The following is a 25,398-nucleotide window of genomic DNA, read 5'->3' on the forward strand; positions in this document are numbered from 1 at the left end:
AATGCTGGTGCAGGTGTGACCTCTGATACAGAAATATAATCTTTGAAAATGTTCCAGTGGAATAGGAGAGCTTTATGTGAGCACTGTGTTTGACTGTACGTGGATGTGATTGGTTAATCAGTACAGTAAACTTGTAAAGATTGCACAATGCTGCTCTCTTCTGCTTGTGAGGGCAGACCATTGCGATTTTTTACATATAAAGGTGAGCACGGAAAGAATCACTTGTAATAAAAACAAAAACAAAAACACTGAAGCTTCAACATAGACTGTTTCTGCATAAAACTCCAATTTTACCTCCAGTCATATTGATGTGCTCAGCATTGTGATAAAATTTAGTATCCAACAAGTCATTAAATCTTTATAGAGATTTTAAAAATTCAGTTTTATGACCTCAAAGAGTTCAGATATAAATATAAACCACAGGCTTGAAATCCTCAGGTGACCCCGTGAACAGCATGTTCTCAGTTTAATCAGAACATGTTAGGCATGTCCAGGGATGGATCCCTGTGGAACACCTTTAGTGATGGAAAAGGATCTTGAAAAGTTTAGATATTAATTCTTAATGAACATGAAACCAGTTAATCTGTGTTTAATCTGTTAAACACAGATTAAATGCAATCCCCAAATAGGACTCAGGTGAGGTTAGTTTTCTGGGTGATTTTTAAAGAGTTTTCTAAACACTGGCTCAGTCAGTTCATTTCAATATCAGGCACAAACAACCATGTTTGTTTTTATGTGTTAAATATTGTTGCAATCAGCAGTAAATAGTGTCTTGCAAATGTCTGTAAATCAGGTCATGGGTTAATTTAAATATTCTCCTCCCTATGTTTTGTGCCTTGAACAGGGTCAGTTGATAAAGTTTCCCATCTTTCGTACATAGTCTTGTTACTAGTCTCTCCTTTGTAAATACCAACAGGACGGTGCAAACAGGAAATCCCTCTTCAGTCCTTCTTCTCTCTTCCTGCTCGCCGTCTGCACTGCCGCAGGATGCAGCGTATCCCCACCCACCACAAAGCAGCAACGGTCATCAAAGCAGCCAGCAGGGCAGCACTGGTGTCCAAGCTGTGGTACTGGAACCAGTTGAGGTCGTATGATGCCAACCGCAGATGCCTAGCTCCACCATGTCGCATCACAAACTCCACCCAGAAGACGGCGGTACTCAGTGGCGTTACTGGCTGGTCGCGGTGCACCGCTGACAGACGCTGCATGTTGGTCCTGTAGCTGTCATGGTAAACAAACATGAAGTCACATGACTGTTTCACTGTTAAACAGTAGTACACTTTTATTGTGAAGGATTGGGGTCAAAGACAGGAAATAAAATGTTATTAAACAGGTCCAAATGTACAAAGACCAAACTATTAACAGGAAATATACAAACACAATACCACACTAAAATCACCTTTACCTTGGCTGGTTTATGACGACATGCAGCGCCTCTGCCAGCTCCTCAGCTGTCAGATGGTTGAAGTCCAGGACGATGGCGGTGCCGAGGCGGCTCATACGGGCGAGATTATCAGGCTGATCACCAAACAGCGGCACACCCACCAGAGGCACGCCGTGAAACACGGCTTCATACAGACCGTTAGTGCCGCCGTGTGTCACGAATGCCTTTGTCTTTGCGTGACCTGAGGACAAACAAATGCAAAGCTTTTATTGTGAAAGAACATCTTTTTGCAAATATTGAAAATCTGCCTCCTCAATCTTACGTTAGTCGCCATTTTTGGGTCAAAACTTCCCAAAGATTCCCACAGTCAAATAAACACTTGGGCATCAGTGAGAGTTAAAAACAGCCCAAATTCTTTCATTATTAATGAAATGATCTGTTTGGCTTCTCTCACACCTGTTTAAATAAAGTTTAACATACAGGCATCCAAGAAACACAAGATTTATAAAGTTTAACAGAGTTTAAAGTTAACGGGAAGTCAGCTAGTTAGCTTCTATGTAAAGATACACCATGCACTGACTGAGAGATTTCTAAACCCCCCCTACCAAAAACATAAAATATATTGTTATCACTTCAGACATAAATGATAATCCATCCACAATACGAGGTCAGTCTTTAATCTGCTGCAGGTTTAGATTAGTCGCTATGAAAAATTCCTGAGCCTTAGTTTCACTGATATCTTAGTTAGCCTCACAGTCATTCTTGTAGAACTGTTCAAATAGTTGGTGTCTGGCCTACCATGAGCCCATGAGCTGTAGTTACAATGTAAGGCTTTAAAAACTGAGCTTAAAGATGAGCTGCACATGAACAGTGCTAATAAAAAGCCAGAGAGGCTGACGATGACCACTGATTATTTTTAGGGGCTTGTTTATCTTCAGTAAAAGTAGATAAAGAGCATTACAACACATTAAAAAGACAACAGCTTCAATGAACGCAGGAGGAGTCTGGACCTGGAAGGAGGCTTGGTACGTTGCCACTTAACAAGTGAATAAGAGGCCTCTTTGAGCTTTTATTTTGAAATCCTATGACATCACGAATGAGTCATACCCAACAGGTCGTTCTGAGGGATCCAATCAGAAATCTTCGTGTTTGGCGCCAATGCAGTTGGAGGCTCGCCACGGTAACGCCAAATCACCTGAAAGGAAGAAAACTCTCCTCAGGTAAAGACGAAACAAACATCCAGATAAACAAACAAACAAACCATCTGAGCTTCCTCTGCCTGCATGTATTTTTTTATTTATTACTCCAGAAAGTAATCAATGATGTAATCAATATCTGCTGGTAACGCAGTCCCTGAATGTTCGTCTGTGAGTGGGCGGAGCTTCTGACCTTCTGTGGGATCTGACCGAAGGCGGTGGCGATGATGTTAGCGTGCTGCATCGTCAGGTTGGTTACCATGGAGCCGAAGGAAGCCACAATTATGCCGGCATCACCTGAACTCTGCACAAATGCCTCCAGGTCCTGGAAGATGTGACATCATGATTACATCAACACTCACCTGTCCCATTTCAGAATAAAAGTGTGTGCAATCAGAGCTCACACCTCTGGCAGCTGATTGGCCGGTTTGCAGTGTAGACCGCCCACGTATTTGAAGTTTGGCGGGGTTGGCCGTGGCGTCTCGATGTCCCAGAACGTCCTGATGAGCCACACGTCGGCCTTCCCCATAGTCTCGCACACACTGCTAGGAGTTCCTGTCCATACAGGAAAGATGGGATATGACTTCAAAATAAAGGTTTGTACAGGTCCATAGTTATTCGGACAAGGATGGTTTCTGTAATTCTGCCTCTGTGCACCAATATAACGGACTTTACATCAAACCATTGAGATATGACCAAGTGCAATCTTTCAGCTTTAATTCAGCGTTTAACTTCAGTCTAACATTAACAGTTCATGAATTACAGACATTTATGACCTCAAAGAGTTCAGATATAAATCCTCAGGTTTTATATAGCCATTCCCTAACTCTCTTTGAATGGTACTCATGGATCAATGATCAAGGCCATTGATGAATCATCAATGGCCTTGATCAGTGGTTGTTGATCAATGGTCATGACGATTTGTATATTAATGGGTATGAATCTGACCTCACAGCCTATTGTTTGTCAGTAGTGCTAGTTTCAGATCTTATGCAAATGTACTGTTTAGAAGGTTGGGGAAACCTGCAGTCATCTAAGACTGAAGAAGTCACCTGAAATCGTCTTTCTCCCACTGAAAATGTCCAGATGAACAGAATCAACGTTTTGGGATTTTCGTACCTGAATATTGAGCATGCATCCAGAAATTTCTGTGAGCTGTTGTTTTAGTTAAACTCTGAATCAAAGCTGAAAGTCTGCCTTCAGTCACATAATGATGGTTTATTTAAACCCTGTGTGATGCCCTCAGAGGTGCAGACATAACCCTGGACCTCTGACCTTTGATCTCCCTGTAGTATTGATCGAGCGTCAGCTTCCAGGTCAGTTCGCTTACTGCTGACGACCCCACATATATTACCATGTTGATCAGCCTCTCACTGAGTGTCATGCGGTCGTTGTATGAGAGAGGAGCTAACGGGACGTAGGACGGTGGAGCGGGGGAGTGGCCACAGTGTCGCTCAAAAACACTGCCAAAGCTGTAGCGCATTGAGATGATGAGTGGCACACTGAGCAAGTCTGCCACCAGGTCACCACACATTGCCATCGAGTCCTGCAAGATGACGTCAAAGCTGGCGTGGTGCAGAGTCGCCATCAGCTGCTTGTTCCTTAGCATTCCTTCACACTGCTGCCTCCCGAAGTCCAGGAAGTGCAGTATCCAGGAAGCCGTCTTTAGGAACTTCTGCAGTGGCGAGGACAAATGCGCCTCATACATGGAGAAACGCATTAATTCCTGTATGAGGTCCAGATACTCCTGCCTGCTGTACGATACCTGCAGGAGGAAACACCTGATCAGGTCATTGATTATATATCAGCTACGCCCAAACAAACAAACAAACAAACAAACAAACAAACTCAGAACCATTACTTCACAGTGATTGTCAGGGATCTTCTTTGGGTGACTACAAACACGCTGTATAAACGCCAGTGTTACCTTGAAGACCAGGAAGTTGAACTTGGCGGCGTCGCGGCTGTTGTTGTAGTTGACAGACGGCGATGCATCAGGCACTAAGATGGTGACAGAGTGATTCCTCTTCACCAGCTCCTCTATGATGGTCCGCATGTTCAACCAATGGCTGAACTCTCCCGGAAATGCCAGAACATTGCCACCATGTACCGGGGAGACGGGATGAAGGAGCAGGAGGGCGAAGGGGAGAAGAAGAAGAAGAGGAGGAGACGTGGAAACCTGCATCATGTGTGAAACAACAAAAAGATCTTGAGTTTGTGAGCAAATCCAGTCAGATTGCAACTGCATGTCCAGAGTCCAATCTGCTCAGAGGTCAGCTAAAGGTGAGAGCTCTGATTGGACAACATGATTGGCCTGCTTCAAGGTAAACACAGAAACCTGTTTATTTATTGTCCTGCTGGACTTCACTCACAGTTTTTAGAGTCAGCTCAGGTGAAATAACACAGTAACACGTATCACAAATTAAAACTTTAACCACAGCCTGAGCAGCTTTATATTTTCATCTCTCAGTCTGTGAGAATATTAAATATCAAGAGTCAGACTGTACATGAAACACACTCTTGCTTTAATCACACTCTGATCTGCAGAAACTCAACATTGCAGCTTTCATGAACACTCTTTTTTCTGATCTGCTTTAAAATGGATGATAAGTAAAGACAGTGCATCTGAGAGCTCAAAGTGCCGTACTGCAGGCATCTCACATACACACGTGTACACACACACACACACACACACACACACACACACACACACACGTGCACACACACACAAACAAACACACAAATGATTTATCACAGAAACTCAAAGTTCAGTATCCTTCCTAAGGAATCTTCAACATGAAGACTGGAAGAACTGAGAATTGAAAACTCGTGGTTAGCAGAGGACCTGCGTTCCCTCCTGAGCTGTTGTACAAGTAGTTCTGTCAATCAAACCTTTATTTGTCACATGCAATGTTTACACCTGCAGTGAAATTGGACCCAAATTTGAGAAATTGGAGACAGGTAGTAATTTGGAAAAAAAACCCCAATGAAATGTAGAATACACTGGGCAAGTGGAGGAGGGAAAAAAGAGACCTCTAGTCATGCTGGGCTCCTTATGGGAGATCAGCACGAGAACAGAAAACAAAAATAAAACTCCTCTGCACAGAGAGCACACACATATCCACATCACGACACCATAAACCACGTGACAAGCAACTGGGGTGGGTAAGGGGGTGAGAGATGAGCCAAAGTAGCCACGGCCATCCAGCCAAGCGCTATTAATCCAGCGCTGGGACTTAGATCCGCCGTCTGACTTCAGCCTTGGAGATAAGCGTTTGAAGGCGTTTGGAACAGTCTAAACACTGTTTGTTATCAGGTTGAGAATTTGTTATGTTCAGCTCCAGCCTTGAGACCACAGCTGGTGCCAGTATGGTAGCCGCATGAAATGATGGTGGTTTTCCTTTAGTGCGAACAACTGCATGTCAATTTCACAGTCGATCTAAATGTCCGTCACTGGTCTCTCAATCTCCCGTTGGAGAGCCGTGAGCTTCTCCGAGATGTTATCAATCTTGCGCTCAAAGAGCATAGTCTGAGTATTCGGGACCGCCGTGAGCTTCTCCAAGATGTTATCCAATTTTCGCTCAGAGAGCATAGTCTAAGTGGTCACGACAGCCTCGAGCTTCTCTAAGATCTTATCCGTGCTGCGTTCAATGAGCTCATTTTGAGAACTTATTGGGATAAGTTCTCAAAATGAGCTCATTGAACGCAATCACAGCGGGCAGCCTTGTGGGGTTTTGAACAGCCGATTCCACTTTCTTTAATCTTCGATAAGCCAGGGCCAAGCCAGTTCCGATCAGCAAGAACCCCGTTATCATGGTTCTGAAAAGGTAGATGTCTTCAATGTCCTGCAAGGCACACGACCCTCCAGTTCTTCCACCCGTCCATTGTGTATCCGGCAGGGAATGTCCCTCCAGGACACTCGGGCTCACCCGAGCCCAGGCTTCTCGTTGAGAAGAGGGTGTCAGTTGCATTCAGGGACCAGTTGATCAAATCCATAATTCCTCTTTTAGGTTTTAGAGAACACACAGTGAGAGTGTTCCAGGACAAAAGTAGAAAAAGCAGACTAGACTAGACAAGGACATTGAGAAGCCAAGCAGGAAAGATAAGGGAGAGGGAGAGGAGAAAAGTGCGACCACCTTCGTCAAGAGCCAAACGAGAAGGCCTGAGTGTCAGTGGTCTGAATGTAAGTGTCACAGGACAGAAACAGCTGTGACTCTTACTTTGGAGAAACCGCTGGGAGTTGGTGCTTGTTTTTGTTTTCAGTTGTCTTTAATTTGAAAAACCTTTCTTCTTTCGCTTCCTGTTCTTTCAAGAGCTTTTATTTAGAAGTTTCCGGCGGAAGTTATTCTGTGTAGCTGCTGCTAGCTTCCTGCCGACCTGTATGGTGCAAACAGAGGTTCCGAAAGTGGACAGAGCGGACGGATTCCGCATTTCCCTTTAACCGACTAAAATGGGATCTGAGAGGACGTAACGGAACCTGAAGGATCCGCCGGGCTAAAGCCAGGTAAACACAGCGGTTAAAAATGCCCCGGTTTGTCCCGGGCTGACACCCTCCCTCACAGTAAAGCCTGCTAACGCAGCTAGCCGCTGTTAGCTCAAACACTTTACTAATTTTCCCAAATCCCGTTTTTTCCCACTTTGACCCTCACTGTTTCGTGACTTCCCTAATGTTACGTCACATGAGTTCTGCTGTGACGAAATAGAAAAACGTCAGGTGAGCCGTTAATCAGTTGACTGAAAACGGGTAACAGGAATATTTCTGGGTGTTCTGTAAGTCTCGCGAGAGAACGTGAAGCTGTGACATCTGATTATTTGTATTCCACCTACCGATTGGATGTTCACCACACTACCACAAAATAGAACTTTACATTTACAGTTAAAACCTAAGTGTAAGTGAGGTAATTTAATGCTGAAGGGGACATCTTTGATGTAACATTTACCCAAGCTTCCTGTTTGGGTGTATGAATAAAGTGTAATTCAACTGACGGGTACAGTGAAGTGATTTGTGGAGTGTGTGCAGAATGGCAGATAAAGCTCCGCCTTTATGTATCAGGGGAAGATGGATCAATTGGAGATTATCAATGAAACCAAGAAGGTCAATCAGTTCAATCGGAGGTTGTTTCAAGCAGGCTGTGGTCATGTGACCTGTGCTCTCTGATGGAGTGTTAGCCATGCATTTACGGTACGGCTGGGCAATATGTGGAAAATATAATATGATATATACACATATATATGTATGTGTGTGTGTGTGTATACATATATGTATATATCAGGGGTGCCCAATCCCAGTCCTCGAGAGCTACAATCCTGCAGCTTTTAGATGCATCCCTACTCCAACACAGCTGAATCAAATGGTTTGATTACCTCTTCAGCGTGCCATCAAGTTTGGCAAAGGCCTGATAACAAGCCATTCATTTGATTCAGGTGTGTCGGAACAAGGATGCATCTAAAAGCTGCAGGACGGTAGCTCTCGAGGACTGGGATTGGGCACCCCTGGTATATATGTATATCGCGATATGTCTTGAGCCCCAGCGCCCCTGGTACCAGGTACAAAGGGGGTGAGCTGCAGTTTAAGCCTCCATGAATTTAGGTTTTTTACGTAAATAGCTGTATGTGTGGTATCCACAGAAACCTCAGAATCTCAGCTAAAAGCTCATATAAACCATTTCTGCAACCACCAAACACAGCGAAAACAACAAACAATTAAAAGAGCAGTCATGTAATTTCGCAAAATGTGCCCAAACACAAACAATGAAGCTACAAACTCACTCAACTTCATGTAACCAAGCAAATGGCACATTGTCTAAAAGCAGAGATCTCGCAGATTCCAAAACTGCAAGTTTTGTCACGCTCCGACCAAAATTCACTGAACCAGCTGCAAAAGAAGACCATAAGTATACTTCACGTTCGATAAACAATAACATGGAAACAGGCTTACCGTGCAGTTTTTCTTTGTTTCTCTCACCGATATGTAGCTCATATAACAGCTGGCTTATCTATATAAACTTATATAAGTTTTCTTTGGTGTGTGGGGAGATGTTCACGTGCAGAGTTTAAAACATTCTCAATTTTGCAGTGGATGACTTTCCGGCTGGTGGAATAAATTTGTGGTCGGCTACCTTATGCGGCAATAGTTTAACGACATGTTTTGCAAATTACCACATTTTGTTTGATATCTCTATGAAATCCAAACAACAGCGAGTCTCATTCTCTCACTCATGTGAAATTCCCACTGTCGCCATATTTTTCCCTATCTGGTAGTATATAAACACACATGCTCAACGCAGTGTGCTGGGTAGAAAATTTTCCAGTTGGGAGGGGGATTAATGATGCATTTGCAGCATGTGGGAGAAAAAAAAATCTGTGAATTACGTGCAGACAGCTTAATATTTCCATGGCAACCTATACTCGATGGTTATGATAAAGCGATTTTAATGATCAATGCAGTCATCTCATAAATGTTGCACTCCTCTTCTAGCCCATCAGGACAGCCCCAGTGGCCATTTCACAGTACCCAAGTATACAAGACCGTAGTTGTGTACAGACAGATCTGGGGCAGCAGGTTGAGGGTCACAGATGCCAACAGACTCAATAAACTGATCCACAAGGTCAGTAATGTTGTGAGGATGGCGCTGGACTCCCTTAAGGTGGTGTCAAAGAGGCAGATGTTGCCCAACATAAGGACAATGATGGACAATGCCTCCTACCCACTCCATGATGTGCTGGCCAGTCACAGGAAAATGTCACATTACACAGTGCAATAGTTAGACCCTTTTGCACATCTTCTATAGTGAAAATAAAGTTTTACAGTTTAGAGAAAAATATCAATGATATATATTTAATCTCTGTAATATTCTGGATCTTTATAATTGAGCTATTTGTATATATTAGAGCTATTTCTTATATTTGTAACTTTGTAATATATGGTATTATTTAATTTAGTTCACTCTGTTACTGTTATTGTCTTGGAGCGACTGTAACCACACAATTTCCTCAGGGATTTATAAAGTATTCTTAAAAGTATTGAAAACAGTGTGCCAGGAGTCAGGGGTTCTGGCTGGTTCTAGTGACTCTCAACCTCCCGGTCAGCTGACAGCTGATGGGGTGATTACATTGCCTGAAAACATCAGAGCACTTTTGCAGATGGGTGACATCTTGATAAATCGAGCAGATATTTGAAGCTTACATGCCTACATTCTCACCTAAAAATATCTTAAAAGTTTATTTCGTGTCACAGAAACAGTCATATATTAAACTCACAGATTTATCTGCTCTCCACCATCACTGCTGCTTTTAAGTTTCAGACGAAATGCATTCTGGGACACTTGCTGCACCAAGTCCACATAAGTCATCACTAAGGCTACGTTCACACTAGGGATGGGTATTGATAAGATTTTAACGATTCCGATTCCATTTTCGATTCTGTTTAACGATTCGATTCTCTTATCGATTCTTGTTTTGAAAAAGGAGAACACTAAGGTCGATTAGCTTAGAACTGTTTTATATCTTCTCTTTCAACAAGATAGAAATTTAGGAGTAACATGGCCTTACAAACCCAACAGTGAGATCTTAAGAGATCCACAGCCTACAGCTCTTCAATGGGGTGTCACAGGGTCCCCGGGGAAAATTGTAAACGTAAAATAATAAAATAAATATTCTTCTGTAGCAATAACAAAGTATAACATAAATTATTCTGTAGCAATTACACAAGAATATCCAGTAATGTCCCTGCCTACAATTAAACACATTCACTTACCATCTGCTGTGGCAAATGGCTGCAAGGTTTTGACCACAAACTAGTCACTGCTCGGTGACATGCGGGCCTGAAAAGAGACGCTACCGGTAGACTGCCAGCGAGCGCCAGCCAGACTCTGTCTGTCTCATCATGGTCACCTAAATGCACAATGGCAGGTTTTGTAATAAAGCAGATCGCGCTAACATAATATGCACTGTTAGTTGATTATTTACCTGCCGCATTAACGGGAGATGACGTGCAAACGTTACCGCTGCTGCTGGGTTGAGATTCACGAGTCCGGAGCGGAATTAAAGACATTCATTTAAGTTCATCGCGTGTTTTGTGAGCAAATGCTTTTGCGTATTCATAGTGTTTCCTCCCTTAATGAAATATCTACTTTGCAAGTATTGCAAGTTGCCCTGAACGGATGACAATCCGTTCTCGTAAAGTATAAACAAACTTTTGAGCGTTTGAGCCGCTTAGGCGCCGTGTTTCCTGCCAGGTACGCTCCGACGCTCTGCAACGTGGTGACGTCATTCGGGGCGACTGGAATCGATAAGGGAATCGTTTGCAAAAATGGCAAACGATTCCAAGGAATTGAAACAGTGGGAACTGGTTCTCAACAAGAACCGGTTTTCGATACCCATCCCTAGTTCACACTGCAGGCGAAAGCGCATCAAATCCGATTTTTTCGCCCCTATGCGACCCGTATCCGATCTTGGTATGACAGTGTGAACGGCACAAATCCGATATTTTCAAATCCGATCTGGGTCACTTTCGTATGTGGTACTGAATCCGATACGTATCCGATGTTTTAGAAAGCGACTGCTGTGTGAACGATCAAGTCGCATTAAATCCGTCTTTTACGTCACTGACACAAGACAGACGCCAATTATCAGCGCCGGAGAAGCGCCCGAGAAGACATCGCGAACGATTTCCTACCATCCGGTGAAACTGTTGGGAAGACAACGTTGGAGAAATGTGAACATTTTATTTTTACTGTATTTTCTGCAGATTCTGACAGAAATCTGCAACATCCTTTGAAGCACCGCTCCTCTAAAACAGCAAAAAGGATCATTATTAGGTCATCTACATTATTATGTAAATAACAAAATAACTTAAAGCAAAAATCTGGAAACATAAAGTCCGAAGTCTTTATATTAAGGGCAATCAGTCAAACAATATTGTTTGCTCTGGGTCTAAACAGAGCGAGTTGTGTGTGACATCTTCTTTTGCGCATGCGGGCCGCTTTGAGCGTTCACACTAGAGCGCGTTTGATGTCGCATTTTATGTGTAGTGTGAACAAGCAGACAAAAAAATCGGATTTGATCAAAAAATCGGAATTGAGCATTAAGACCTGCAGTGTGAACGTAGCCTAAGAATGCTCGATAAAATGGGCGGAGCAAAAAACCACATTGGTGCATTTTTAGCGTACTTGACTTGATGCGTACTTTGAATTGGAAGAATACAAGTGATGGCTTTTCACAAGACCATAGGAACACAAGTACAAATATTGAAAAACAGCCAGTGTTTGTGAATAATGATGAAATGAAATGTTCATGAACTGATATCGAGTCTGCTGCGTCACTCCATCATCACTAAACTGACTCTGACCTTAAATGTAACGATCAAAGGTCAAACCAGGATTCAGTTTCATCTGTTCTAAATGATGAGCACAGACAGATTTAAATGAAACTTTATTCAGTCTGTGATGATAACAGTGGATTTCAGTCAGTACTGATGCGTGTCCTCTGAATTTAAAAAGAGGCTCTGACGTCTGTTTACCTGTTGCCGTGGTGAATCACAGTATCAGAGCTCCATTGATGATTGCTTCTTGTCATTAATATACTCAGAGCTGATTGGTCCAGCTCTGAGTATAGCTGTTGTTGAAGGTGCTTCCAAGATGTGCTGTGATGGATGGTGGAGGGACACAGCTGCAAGATCTGTCCTAATACGTCATCATAATACGCCAAGATACGACCTAATAGCTCCCCAAAAATGAAGCGTCTCTCTATCGCCCCCTAGTTCCTGGCTGCAGTATAGGTCATAAACCCTGCCTCCTCCATGTTAGCGGATGGGACTGGGGTAAGACTAAAATAAAAACGTTCTCCTCAAATAAATTTTTTCCAAAGATACTATCTTCCATTATCAGTAGTTCTCATGACTCTGATTTGTTTTCAAGGGGTCTCCATTCTCATAAGTTTGATTCTAATTTCTACCATAATGCTGTTAAATTGGGGTGGAACTTCATCATAACAGCTTTGACTGGCAGCTGCAGTCACGGAGAAACTTGCGTATCTCTTTCGGAATGGCAGATAGAGCTGAGAGGAGGTCCAGCGTTTACGTTACAAAACTGCACCGACTGTTTCAAACTGACAGACTGAGTTGTTCTTCAGTAAACTGGACTACCCGACAGAAGGACCCAAGGCCCTGCCGTACTTTTTCGGTAAGTTAAACATGTTTGTAAGCTAATCTGTAACTAACGTTCGTAACTAGGTCCAGACCAGCTACCTAAGATGAGCACTCGGCTGTCAGAGAAACTTGTTTTGTAAAGTTCGTTTAGCTAATCCGTGCAGGTGAATGAATTTACCCTGACTAAAGAAATCATAAGAAAAGCACCAGGAACTACCGTTACTGTACTTTTATTCAAGCATTATACTCTTAGAGCAACAGGCTGGACTCTCCTTCAGCACCTGTGCAGAGCTGATTATTAAATATGTGCAAAAAGCAGCATGTTTTCTGTCTCTTGCTGCATCTGTAAGGACAGTAACCCCAAATTAAAAAAAAAAAGCTTGCACCTCAGTAACCCTTTATTAATCATTAACTATGGATGAAAATAGCAAAGCCTTGTACTGAAACCAACTACGGCCGTTTGGCAGCTTAAGTTGAAGATTTTTTTTCACTAGGTTTGTTTCAAATGTTCCAGTTAAAATAACAGGATGATTTTTAATGAGATATTTTTCAAGTTACTTCTGCAGTACTATGTACAGCTTACATCCTTTGAGGGAAATAATTTAAAGCATTAATATTTGTCCAATACTCCGGCAACAGCTCAAACACTGCTGATAACACGTCCGTATGTTGGTGGCCATGAAGCAACAGCAGACTGAACCAGGACTGAAACCTGCTCCATCATCTCATCTTACCAAATCTCCACTTAAAAAGCACCAGCCACTCAAAGGTAAACATTATTAGAAAAGGGGGCAGAGAAGGATCAGCTTTGTTTCAGATTTGAGAGATAAACTTTATATTTGAGTTTGTGATGGTTCTGTTCTCTTTGTGATTACAGGAGCTGCCCTCAGATTCAGACCTCAGCACCACCCAGTGACAGCAGACAGATCATCCTATATCTTCACTCTTTGTAGTAACTCCAAAATTAACTGATGAAAACAGCACAAAGGTTAAAGTACCACATGATGTGCTGTCAGTGAAAGCTGCGGCTGTTTTATTGATAAAGTTACAGACAAAAAGTCAAAAGAATTAATCACCCATGTAACTGTGTCACTATATATCAGCATTAACAGTACCTCAATTTAGTGTTTCAGAAAGCTGCTGATCTCAGACCTGCAGAGCTTCTGTTTTAAATACTGAATGTACTCAGCTGCATGAAGAGCATATGAGATTTTCTCTGACACAATTAAATAAAACCTGATGAAGGTCAAAGGTTATCACTTGTATGTTGAGCTAAAAACTGGTGATCTGGAATTCTTTCACTGTTTTTTGCCAATAGTGTGTTATTTACCATAAAGTAATTCAGAGTCATTCATACAAGAGTAACCAGAGAGGATAATGCATTTTTAAATATATAACTTTCTACAGGACTGAATATAATATCTTTGTGTAAAAGTCTGGAGCCTCTGAGGATTATCTGAATACTTATAACATTACACAAAGCAAAAGTCTCCATCACAGTGTTCAAGAAATGCTGGGTTTATCCATCTTCTGGGGCGGGCCTACGGTGGGGCTGTGAAGATTTCCCTGTGAGGGAGATGGTGTTGAAGATCATGAGTCCTACTTGATCCCTGCAATAAGCTTTAGTTTTCCTGATGTTTCTGAAACGATGCCTCTCTCATTGGGTCAACAAAACATCTGGCACAGGACACAGCTGTGATGAAAGAATGGGAAGAAGTTTCTCCAAACCTCTGGACCGGGTCCTCCAAAGGCCGAGAAAGCCGGAAGCGCGAGGCTGTGAAATGGGACGGGCTAGCCTTCAGATTTGCGCCACCGCTGTCTTGGTGGAGTTTAATAAACTCAGCCATCTGCTCCTTGCTATGTAAAATATAAAAGGACATTGGAGTAAATTCTCAACCATCTCACACTTCTGTTTAATCAGGTTTTTGTTTGACGTTTAGTCAGCTGTGTGAAAACTATAACTTTAATCTCAGCCAATCAAATTTACTCAGGGACAAATAAAACACTGAAAAAAGCCAAACAATAACATTTTTAAGTTATCTAAGTTTCTTATATAGCATGTTTAACCTGAGTAGTGAAAGACTGTGCAGGGTCTGAAAACGATGTGCCGTGGAATCCGGTGTTCTCGCCGGCTCTAGTGAGCCTTGACCACCCGGTCAGCTATCGAGCTGGTGGGTAACAGACGTCTCCGGAAACGTCGGCGCACTTTATCAAGACATCAGATATTTGCAAAACCGAGCAGATATTTGAAAATTACACAGCTGCATTCTCGCCTGAAAATATGTTAAAAGTTTATTTTGTGACCCAGAAAGACTAGTATTTCAAACTCTTTAGCTGTGCTCCTCTGCCATTGTCGCGTTTGAAAAGTATTTTTATATTATTATGGAAACATTATGAATAATAATTTAATTAATAAAGTACTGAAAAGAGTAATAAGAGTAATATTACAACTAAGTATCTGCCGCCATTGTTGGAAACTGGAATTGGCTGGGCCGCGCTATGAATTCTGGGATAGGTTGGGTCACGAAGGATACAGCCGACCCATCCTTCAAATTTGGGGATATAAAGGATGCATTTGTCGACTGCATTTGGAGCTGCCATCGTATTGGGATAGCCTTCGTCGCGTCGCTTTGATGTAATCGGCCTTCAAATGAGACAGCCTCTGGCTCCAAACATGCAACATGGCAGTTCCCACAAGCGGGAAATTTTGGCTTCATTTTTCTACAATGGGAGGAAGTGCAGCAATGTTGTTCATCTTTTATATAGTCATTGTTCAGGACAATTACATCATTACAACGTTTTGATCTGTATCACATGAAACATAATTTCTGGTTGTATTCATTATTCACTCTCTGGCAGTTTTCACCATGCTCTCTCGACCACTTACAATAAAAGAGAGTGACGGCAGGGGCCAAGACCTAGTGGTGATGTCTCTGCCCCATGTTCTCCCATTGGCTGATGAGGATGAGGACACACAAACAGGTGTGCATTTGTTTTTATGTTTTTATTTCCTGATGATTTACAAAGCCTAACAGCCTGTCTCTCCTCCTCTGTTACTCCTCCCCATCCACATTCTTTTTCTTATCCTCCTTCCTCTCCTCTTCCTCCTTCAGCTCCTACACCTCCTTCAGTTCCAGTAGCCACTCATCCTCCTCCTCCTTGTTCAGCTCCTCCTTTTGTACATTTAGCTAGCCCCCTTCCTCCTTCAACTCATCCTCTTCCTCCTCCAGCTTCTTCTTTATCTCCTTTAGCTCCTCTTCCTCCTCCTCCCTGTTGCCCCTGTGCGTCTCTCCTGCCTCGACTCCTCTCAAGCCACCGGATGGAGGTACGACGCCTCCTGCGGGGAGCTCTAGCATCTCTTGGCCGTCGTCTGAATTCTCTGGAGAGGAGGAGCAGAAAAACAAGGAGGAAGAAGAAGAACAGCCGGAAACAAAAAGAAGGAGCATCATGTTTGACTGGTGAGTCATTTTTGAGGGTTACTGCAAGTTCTTTGAGGTTTCCTGCAGGTTCTGGCAGGTCTCGGAAGGTTAGTGGAGGTCTAATAAGGTTCCTGCAGTTACCTGTAAGTTCATCTAGGTCTCTGAGATTTCATGCAGGTTCTGGTAGGGTTCTAGGGGATCATGCAAATTCTTTGAGGTTTCCTGCAGGTTCGTAGGTCTCGGGCATGGGGGTGGGGGTTGTTCCTGTTGGTTCCTGAATGTTCATTCAGGTCTCAGAGGTGTCCTGGAGGTTCCTGGAAGTCTCAAGAAGTTCCTGCAAGTCTCTGGGGGTTCTCTTTGGAGTTTCTTGCAGTCTCAGAGGGTTCTTGCAAGTTCTTTTCCTGCAGGTCTCTGGAGGTTCCTGAGGGGTGTTCCTGCAGGTCTCTTGGGGTTCCCTTTGTTGGTTCCTGCAGGTCTCTGAGTGTTCTTGTAGGTCTGTCACAGTTCCTGCGGGTTCCTGTAGGTTAATTTAGGTCTCTGGGGTTTCCTGCACATTCTGGCAGTCTCTGACAGTTAATGTAGGTCTTTGAGTGTTCAGATGTCAGAGAGTTTCTGGGGGTTCCTGTTGAGGGTTCCTGCAGGTCTTTAAAGGGTTATAATCTTCTTACAAAAAGTGATCCTTGTTTCCGGTTTCTTTCAGGGCCATCTGTCATTGCGTCCAGCTCCACTTCCTCTTTTTCCTGTAGCACCCCGCCTCTGCCACTTGTAACCATATCCTCTTCATCATCAGTATCATCATCATCCGACAGTGAGGAGTCGTCCTCGTCTCCTTTTTCTTCTAGTTCCATCCAATCACAAAAGAGGAGGAGGAGGAGAGGAGAAGAAGAGACAGTGAGCAGGAGGAAGAAGAGGAGGAAGAACCATCAAGGAGAGTTCAGTGTTTGTCCAGAAAAGAAAGAAGAGAAGGTGGAGGGAGAGGCAGACAGGCGCTTTGTGGGGCAGATGGCTGTCTGCGTTAGAGGAGGAGGTGACAAAGAGAAGGAGGAGCCGCTCACACTGTATAACTTCAGCCAAGGGAAGAACAGAAGACCAGAGACTGGAGGCTCCAGCCAGTCAGAGAGGGCCATCAATGTGTTTGTTAGGAAGAACGGTTACAGAGTGCCGCTGCTGCAACACAGGTGAGGGGGGAGATGGCTGATGATGTAACAGCCAATCACAGCAGCCTTTAGCCTCGCTAATCCATTTTAGGTGATTTAACTGTTTTTTTGTACTTGCAGCTTGTCCTCCCAGCATGCCTTGTATATCCTCCAGTCAGCTGAGAGTCTGACCAGCAGCCAATCAGAACTCTTCACTGTCCCTTCTGGCAAGTGGCGTTTTTCAGGCTTCACACAGCCCCTTGCCCCATCCTCCAATCGCACTGCTTTCCACCTGAGGGTTTGCTCCGCCTCTTATTCTGTTAGCCCAGTCCCCCTGCTTCACCTCCCAGCAGCTGCCATGGAAATGATGTTGGATTCAGTGAGGGGTGGAGCTTGTTGTAGTCCACTGCGGTCCCTGAAGGACTGGACAGCCCCACCCAGCCTGAGCAGCGACCACTGGTTTGTCGAGCTTTGTTTTCAAATGAGGCTAATTAACAATCTTTAAATCACAGAATTTACTTAACAGGCGTCTTTCTGTTTCATCTTCACAGTTATGTTCAAACGCTAATATTGAGGTAATGAATTTTAACTTTTCATTTATACAAATAAATCTTTTCTTCAGTGAAACTAGACAGTCTGTATTGATATAATTAGTTTAACCAGTTATATTTTAATATCTTTAATGTCATCATCATTATTAACATCATAAGTAGTGTAACTTGTGTTTCTTAGTCGGATAAAAATCTAATAAATAAAGTGCTTCTTGTGTGTTTCAGTCCAGCTTTTTCTGCCTGGCGACAGCAGAAGCAGCGGTCCAATCACAGCACTCGGAGCCTCTACCTACCCCGGCGACGACCCCGGCCCCTCCCTGCCTGCTCAGCCAATGGATTGCCTGCTTCACTCCCAGCTGGCCAATCAGCAGTCAGCTCGGAGTTTCTTAGCACAAATGGAGAGGTGAAGTTGTTTTCTTGTTTTTATTACTTAAAAAAAATATTTCAAATAGTAAAGGGTGTTTCTTATTTATCTTATGTTGGCCTTTATTAAATTATCGAATTGTGAAAACAAACTAAACACTAGAGTCACAGTGAGGAGTCCTCAGATCTCTACATAGCATACATCAAACAACAACAACACAGGAGACCCACCCAATGACTGTAGAAAACATGGACGACGTGACAGCTCCCCAAAAATGAAGCCAAAACGTCTCTATCGCCCCCTGGTGTCTGGCTGCAGTATAGGTCATAAACCCCACCTCCTCCATGTTGGGGGATGGGACTGGGGTCAGACTAAAATAAATAAATTCTCCTCAGATAAATTTTTTCCAAAGATTCTTTCTTTTATTATCAATAGTTCTCATCACGCTGATTTAACGCCAAGGGGCAGAGGTGGGTCGAGTATCCAAAAATTGTACTCAAGTATAAGTAGCATTACTTTACAATATTATTACTCAAGTAAAAGTGAAAAGTAGTTGTCCAAATTACTCAAGTAAGAGTAAAAAAGTAGTTGGTGAAAAGACTACTCAAGTACTGAGTAATAGAATAGAATAGAATGCCTTTATTGTCATTATACAGCTGTACAATGAGATACAGAGCATCTCCTACTCAGTGTAAACATGTTGGGGGGGGTACAGTTCTGCAGCGCTATATACATATGGACAGTATTAACATAGGGAAGAAGATGTGTGTATATATATATATATAAAATGTACAATTTACAAACCGTAAACAATATGTAATAAATAGTGTTATGTATGTACAGTTGAGTTATTGCACATGGAATTGGTATAAATAGTGTTTATGTATATACAGTTATTGCACATAGAATTGGTATAAATAGTGGTGGTCCATAGAAGAAGTGGGAAGTGGGGGGCTGTGTTATCGGTGCATGTGTGAGTTCAGGGTGGTTATCGCTTTGGGGAAGAAACTGTTTTTGAGTCTGTGGGTTTTTGTGCTGATGCACCTGTAGCGCTTCCCTGAGGGAAGCAGGCTGAACATGTTGAAGCCAGGGTGGGAGCTGTCCTTGATAATGTTTGCTGCTCTGCTGAGGCAGCGGGAGGAATAAATGTCCATCAGGGAGGGGAGAGGGCAGCCGATGATCTTTTGTGCTGTCTTGACCACACTCTGAAGCCTCACTCTATCCGCCTTGGTGCAGCTGCCGTACCATACCGTGATGCAGTAGGTTAGCAGGCTCTCAATGGACGAGCGGTAGAAGGTCAGCAGCAGGTTGGAGTTCAGCTTGTACTTCCTGAGGACTCTCAGGAAGTGCAGCCGCTGTTGGGCCTTCTTGATGACCGCTGAGATGTTTTCCGTCCAGGAGATGTCAGCAGAGATGAGGACACCAAGGAACCGGAAGGTGTGGACCCTCTCCACACACTCCCCGTTGATGTAGAGGGGGGCTAAGTCGGTGCTGTGTCTCCTGAAGTCAACAATGAGCTCTTTGGTTTTCTTGGTGTTCAGTGCCAGGTTGTTTTCTGAACACCATGCTGCCAACTTCAGGACTTCCTCTCTGTGGTTGTAATGTCTGATTTATTTTTTACTTTTTTAAAATAAATGCTATCATACAAACAAAAACAAATAAATATACAGATTTTAGTATTTTCAAATAGAATATATGTAGGGTTAGTAAAGGAGACCTCTTGGCAAGGGGTCTCCTTTCCCATAAGTTTGATTCTAATTACTACCACAAGGATGTTAAATTGGGGTGCAACGTCATCATAACAGCTTTGACTGGCAGCTGCAGTCACGGAGAAACTTGTCTATCTCTGTTCGGGAATAGCAGATAGAGCGTAGGCTCTGAGAGGAGGGCCAGCGTTTACGTTACAAAACGACGACCGACTGTTTTAACCTAACAGACTGAGGTGTTCTTCAGTAAACTGGACTACCCGACAGAAGGACCCGAGGCCCCGCTGCACTCTTTCGGTAAGTTAAACGTGTTTGTAAGCTAATCCGTAACTAACGTCCGTAGCTAGGTCCTGAAACCTAGCTAGCTAAGATGAGCACTCGGCAAAACTTGTTTTGTAAAGTTCGTTTAGCTAATCCGTGCAGGTCAATGAATTTACCCTGACTAAAGTAATCAAGAAAAACGCCCCGGGCTGCTCAGTCACTAATTACCGTTACTGTAATTTTATGAGTACTATACTATAACAGCAACAGGCTTCAGCTCCTGCACAGAGCTGATTATTAAATATGGACAAACAGCAGCATGTTTTCAGTCTCTTGCCACATCTGTAAAGACAGTAACACCATTTTTTTTAAAGCTTGTACTCCAGTAACTCCTCATTAATAAGTAACTATGGATTAAACTGTAGAGCTGAAAAAATGTAAGCGAAGAACTTCAGATCCTGAGTGTGTGAGGACAGAGAAGGATCAGTTTGGTTTCAGGTTTGAGAGATAAACTTTATATTTGAGTTTGATGTTTCTGTTCTCTTTGTGATTACAGGAGCTGCCCTCAGATTCAGACCTCAGCACCACCCAGTGACAGCAGACAGATCATCCTATATCTTCACTCTTTGTAGTAACTCCAAAATTAACTGATGAAAACAGTACAAAGGTTAAAGTACCACATGATGTGCTGTCAGTGAAAGCTGCGGCTGTTTTATTGATAAAGTTACAGACAAAAAGTCAAAAGAATTAATCACCCATGTAACTGTGTCACTATATATCAGCATTAACAGTACCTCAATTTAGTGTTTCAGAAAGCTGCTGGTCTCAGACCTGCAGAGCTTCTGTTTTAAACACTGAATGTACTCAGCTGCATGAAGAGCACATGAGATTTTCTCTGACACAATTAAATAAAACCTGATGAAGGTCAAAGGTTATCACTTGTATGTTGAACTACAAAACTGGTGATCTGGAATTCTTTCACTGTTGTTTGCCAGTAGTGTGGTATTTATCATAAAGTGATTCAGAGTTATTCATTCCAGAGTAACCAGAGAGGATAATATATTTTTAAATATAAGTCCAGAGCCTCTGAGGATTATCCAAGTATTTATAACATTACACAAAGCAAAGGTCTCCTTCACAGTGTTCATGAAATGCTGGTTTATCCAACTTCTGGGGCGGGCCTACGGTGGAGCTCTGAAGATTTCCCTGTGAGGGAGTTGCTGGTAAAGATCATGAGGTCCTCCTTGACCAATGCCGTGAGCTTCAGTCTTTCTGAAATGATGCCTCTCTAATTGGGTCAACAGAACTTCTGGCACAGGACAGCTGTGATGAAAGAAAGGGAAGAAGTTTCTCTAAACCTCTGGGCCAGAAAAACAGCTTGGTCCTGATGGTCTCCCTCATTAGTTTCTCCCCAGGGTGAATGTAGCTGTGGATATAATATGGACTCAATTATTAAATGAAAAGAACAAATTACACTACACTACTGAAACCTTCAGCTGCAATTTTTAAAGTTTCCATGTTACCAGGATGTAGACGGCTCTGAAGATTTAAACAGGTTTACATGCATTAAACTCAGTCTTATGTTAAAATCTCAAAGGACAGCATTACATTTCTGATATTAACAGTAACTCTGGTCCTCTGTGGAGTGTGTAACTGATCTCATCGCTGTCTAAAAACGGATAACAAAAACTAAGAAGTGCTGAATCGTTCAATAACATAGACTATTAGAGTAACAGGTGTGTAGCATCGCTAACTAGCTAGCAACAAGCCTCCAACACAGTGCGTATGCTAGGAGCTAAGCTAGCAAACAAATTAACAACAGAGTGATTGTAGATGTTGTAGAACTATAAGATGATAAGCTGTGTGTCTTTTTTATAACACTGACGTGGTTGTATTTACCTTAATTGACCGAGTCATAAGTCGCGGTAAACCCATCAGCAAATAAACTGGAGCAGCCGGGCTACGTAAAAAGTGTAGGGGGGCGTGTTTGCGGTCATGTCCCGCGGGTGTGTGGGAGCGGGACACAGTCCCTCCACCTCAAGTTACCAAAAATCACCAAATTTCCCCTTGTGGGACAATTAAAGGATTATTCTATTTTATCTAGCTGTGCAAGATGGCAGCCTCCAGAAGCGGGATATTTTGGCTTCATTTTTGCACAATTGGAGGAAGTGCTGTCGAATCGTCCATGTTTCCTACAGTCATTGGACCCTCCTGAACACCTACACCAAAAGGTCAAAGGTTACTCTTTGAAGATGCTAAATTTAATATTTTGGACTAAGAGCAGACGTGGTTTGAGAGGGGTAAAGGATGCCTTTACGTCCACTGCAAACGTCCATCACTGAACAGAGGTGGTGGCCCATGGCACCAGCTGTCAACCTCCCACAGTGAAGTCCTGGGATCCTATCCAAAGTGTTTCAAGCCTTATGCACACCATAATGTTAGACCTTAATTTAACCTAGACCACTTCCAGGTTAAATATTAAATAACAGGGACTCTATCAGTAATTTTCTTTTTTGTTTTCGTTTTTTTTACAGCAGCATGGTAAACGGGTCTCACAGATCAGAATCCGCCGTGCGCCACCGCGCGAAATGCTGCTTACACCAATGGGACTACCAAAGGTCAAAAGGTCAGGAGGGAAACTAAAAACTTACATGTACAATAAAAGTGCCAACATTATTTCAAATGTGTACCTACATTTACTTTCTCAGAATAAAGAAGAAAGAGTTCAGTCTAGAGGAGATTTACACCAACAAGAACTACAGATCCCCTGCTAACAACAGGTAAGACTACAAATCCCTACTAACAACAGGTGAAGACTGTACATGCCCTTTATGTTAATATGCTTCCATATCCAAACTCCGTCTCCCAGCATGCTTTGCTTGTTCCTGCAGAAGTCTGGAAACTATCTTTGAGGAGCCTCGGGAGAAGGATGGAGCACTGCTCCTAATTGGCCAGCAGAAGAGGCGCAGGCTCCTCCTTTTTCCTGATTTCACGCAGCCCAGAAAGAGGAAGAGACCACAAGGTACACTGGGAAATGTAGTTTGCAATAGGGAGGTTGTCCTAGGCACACTGAGAGTGGTTACTGATTATTGATTAACTGTTTGTCATCAACTGTGAAATTGAAGAAAAATTTTTGTGTTTAGCGGCAGGACTTCCTGCTGCTATGGTACCGAGGAAAAGGGCAGCTGCTCGGCGACATTGCCACAGCAACGGTGGCGAGGACATGGACTTGGACGTGATGCTGGTGGAGCGACTGAGTGCGCTCGAAGACTTCCTGACTCGGCAGGGTCTGGAAGTATGAGCTCTGACATCACTTATCAGCTAACAAAAGGCCAAAAAAACTGAGCTGCTACTGTGCCCACTGACTGAGTGTCACCATAGTAATGCCATCAGGCGATGTGGTGGGCGGGCTTTTTTGGATTTCTTTTTTTTGTTACAATGAAGATGTGAAACATGAACCTGCTTTGAACTTTTTATAGTGTGTAAGGCCATGCCCCTGCTGCTGACCATACCCTCTATAGGCTCACCTGAGAAAATATGACAAAACGTCCTTTGAGCCTTTTTAAGAGGGCGGGGCTTATTATAGACACTAAGCTGCTGATTGGATAAGACTTGTGACTTGGACTGTGAAACCTAACTCCTTTTTTTTTTTTTTTCCAAGTTTTTGTTTTTGATAATATTAAAGATGACCCCCTCTCCTCCCCCACCCTCAGTACTCTATGGTACGGGGTAGAGTTGTGTGCAGTACTGTGTGTACTGCAGGCCTGCGGTGTGTATGTTGTGTGCTGAGTCTATTTTTGAATCAATAAAGTTTTTTTGGTCTCAGAACGTCTTTGATTTTTCTGAGTTCAGAGGTCATTGAGGAATACTTCCTGTGTATATGCTTGTTGACTTGCTAACATAATGATATTTGATTATCAGTAAAGTTCCCCTTTGTTCCTTTTTAAAGAGACTGATTACTTGGAGGACTCACTTTCTTACCTGAGCTCGTTAGTGTGCACCTGGATCAGAGGACATTTGTGTTTGCTCATACAGTCGATCAACACTCCTGATCAATGCTGGATCATAGAGGAGAGTCAGAGTTTGTGGTTCCTGATCGATCAGTCGTGGCTGTGAAGGATCAGTTACTGCGATCATTATTTTTTGGACTGATCTGATTGGTTCCTTTAACAGAGAGATGGGAAATGACCTTATGCTGCAGATCAGTACTGCTGTGTAGCTCAGAGGCAAACAGAAACTGAACTGATGAAACTGATGGGAGGTCAGACAGTTCGTTACCATGACAAAGCAGGAAACCCTCAAATTTACTCATCATCCGTCTAATCTTTCAGAGGTCTCTCCAGCATGTCTGGGGCCTCATGTTCTCAACCTGATTGGTCAGTCACTAATAGGTGCTTGTGTGAGTGTGGGTACGTATCTACCTGTGTGCTCACATGGCACCACGCATGTGCTCTGGTCCCACCTCTATCACGCATGAAAACAACCTGCTTTACCGCCTCCATCTAAAACAGGCTCAACACCCTTTTCCTGCGGAGGACCTCGGCTTTCACAGAGCTGAAGGTCGCCACCTGAAGTATCCAGCAAAACTACCTTAGAGACCACAACATCACCAAACCTCCATACACCTCCACTCCGGGCTTCTGTCCATAAGAGTCATGATTGGAGTCGCTCGGCAGCTCTGAGTGCAGCTGTGCAGCCACCACATCAGCTCAGAGACAGCGTAATCCTGAAGCGCACCTGCAGGATCCCTAGAAACGCAGCGGTCCACAAACACACAGACTGAAGATTAATCTTTGTGTCGTCAATCTGAGGCTTGACAGACGACTGATGTGACGGGCCGCGGCCAGAGAGGGATGAGGTCTTTGCGGCTTCTGACCTCCTCTACAAAGTTCACATCCTGCCGGCCGGTCCTGCTACCCAGGCAGTATGTTTGATACCACTGTTTCCCTCATTGTATGTACTGAGATTTTAACAAACAAGTAATTTAAATTTACAGTTTTCATAAACTCTCAAGGTCCCACACAAAATAATAACCAGATAATCAATAATCCTCAGTCTGTTTACACTGATTATGTTGTTGGCTGGTTGCTAGTGAAGATTTTCACTGATTTCACACCAAAAATAAACTACACCATCACACCACGTGACTCACACCATGTGACTTCCATGAGACACCAGCAGGCTAACAGGTTAACGTCTCTGATCAGCTGATTCTCCTCACATTAAAGCCCCTC

The 25,398-nt window shown here is 43.2% G+C and overlaps 2 protein-coding genes and 3 long non-coding RNA genes across 8 annotated transcripts; 3 read left to right on the forward strand and 2 right to left on the reverse strand.

Moving 5' to 3' along the window:
- Nucleotides 1-2: 2 nt before the first annotated feature.
- LOC102076912 (UDP-glucuronosyltransferase 2C1) lies at nucleotides 3-4,797 on the reverse strand. The gene is made up of 7 exons (XM_019361471.2): nucleotides 4,508-4,797; nucleotides 3,856-4,345; nucleotides 2,987-3,135; nucleotides 2,774-2,905; nucleotides 2,492-2,579; nucleotides 1,406-1,625; nucleotides 3-1,221 (listed from the first exon to the last, which is right to left on the reverse strand). Exons 1-7 carry the CDS (start codon nucleotides 4,766-4,768, stop codon nucleotides 942-944), a joined length of 1,620 nt encoding a protein of 539 aa, XP_019217016.2. The 5' UTR covers nucleotides 4,769-4,797; the 3' UTR covers nucleotides 3-941.
- Nucleotides 2,499-2,830, forward strand: LOC109202891 (uncharacterized). Its single transcript, XR_002062870.2, has 2 exons — nucleotides 2,499-2,604; nucleotides 2,735-2,830. It is a non-coding gene; the product is annotated as an uncharacterized LOC109202891 (long non-coding RNA).
- On the forward strand, nucleotides 4,732-23,992 carry wu:fi75a02 (uncharacterized). Of its 4 annotated transcripts, none has more exons than XR_003220707.1 (11): nucleotides 4,732-4,863; nucleotides 15,587-15,709; nucleotides 15,841-16,185; nucleotides 16,847-17,324; nucleotides 17,424-17,741; nucleotides 17,834-17,857; nucleotides 18,059-18,236; nucleotides 22,699-22,790; nucleotides 22,873-22,944; nucleotides 23,034-23,186; nucleotides 23,308-23,442. XR_003220707.1 is itself a non-coding variant. In XM_025908519.1 (11 exons), the coding sequence occupies exons 1-11, from the start codon at nucleotides 4,827-4,829 to the stop codon at nucleotides 23,463-23,465; spliced, it is 1,956 nt and encodes a 651-aa protein (XP_025764304.1). In that variant the 5' UTR covers nucleotides 4,732-4,826; the 3' UTR covers nucleotides 23,466-23,992. The 4 variants fall into 4 exon arrangements, 3 of the variants coding, with proteins under 3 accessions (XP_025764304.1, XP_025764305.1, XP_005458407.1); XM_025908519.1 differs by having other exon boundaries at nucleotides 23,056-23,186; nucleotides 23,308-23,992; XM_025908520.1 differs by having other exon boundaries at nucleotides 22,702-22,790; nucleotides 23,056-23,186; nucleotides 23,308-23,992.
- Nucleotides 13,655-25,341, reverse strand: LOC112847270 (uncharacterized). Its single transcript, XR_003220708.1, has 2 exons — nucleotides 24,146-25,341; nucleotides 13,655-14,584 (listed from the first exon to the last, which is right to left on the reverse strand). It is a non-coding gene; the product is annotated as an uncharacterized LOC112847270 (long non-coding RNA).
- LOC112847271 (uncharacterized) lies at nucleotides 19,795-21,094 on the forward strand. Its single transcript, XR_003220709.1, has 2 exons — nucleotides 19,795-20,200; nucleotides 20,721-21,094. It is a non-coding gene; the product is annotated as an uncharacterized LOC112847271 (long non-coding RNA).
- Nucleotides 25,342-25,398: the final 57 nt, after the last annotated feature.

The sequence above is a fragment of the Oreochromis niloticus genome, linkage group LG7 (assembly GCF_001858045.2).
Source record: "Oreochromis niloticus isolate F11D_XX linkage group LG7, O_niloticus_UMD_NMBU, whole genome shotgun sequence".
NCBI lineage: Eukaryota > Metazoa > Chordata > Actinopteri > Cichliformes > Cichlidae > Oreochromis > Oreochromis niloticus.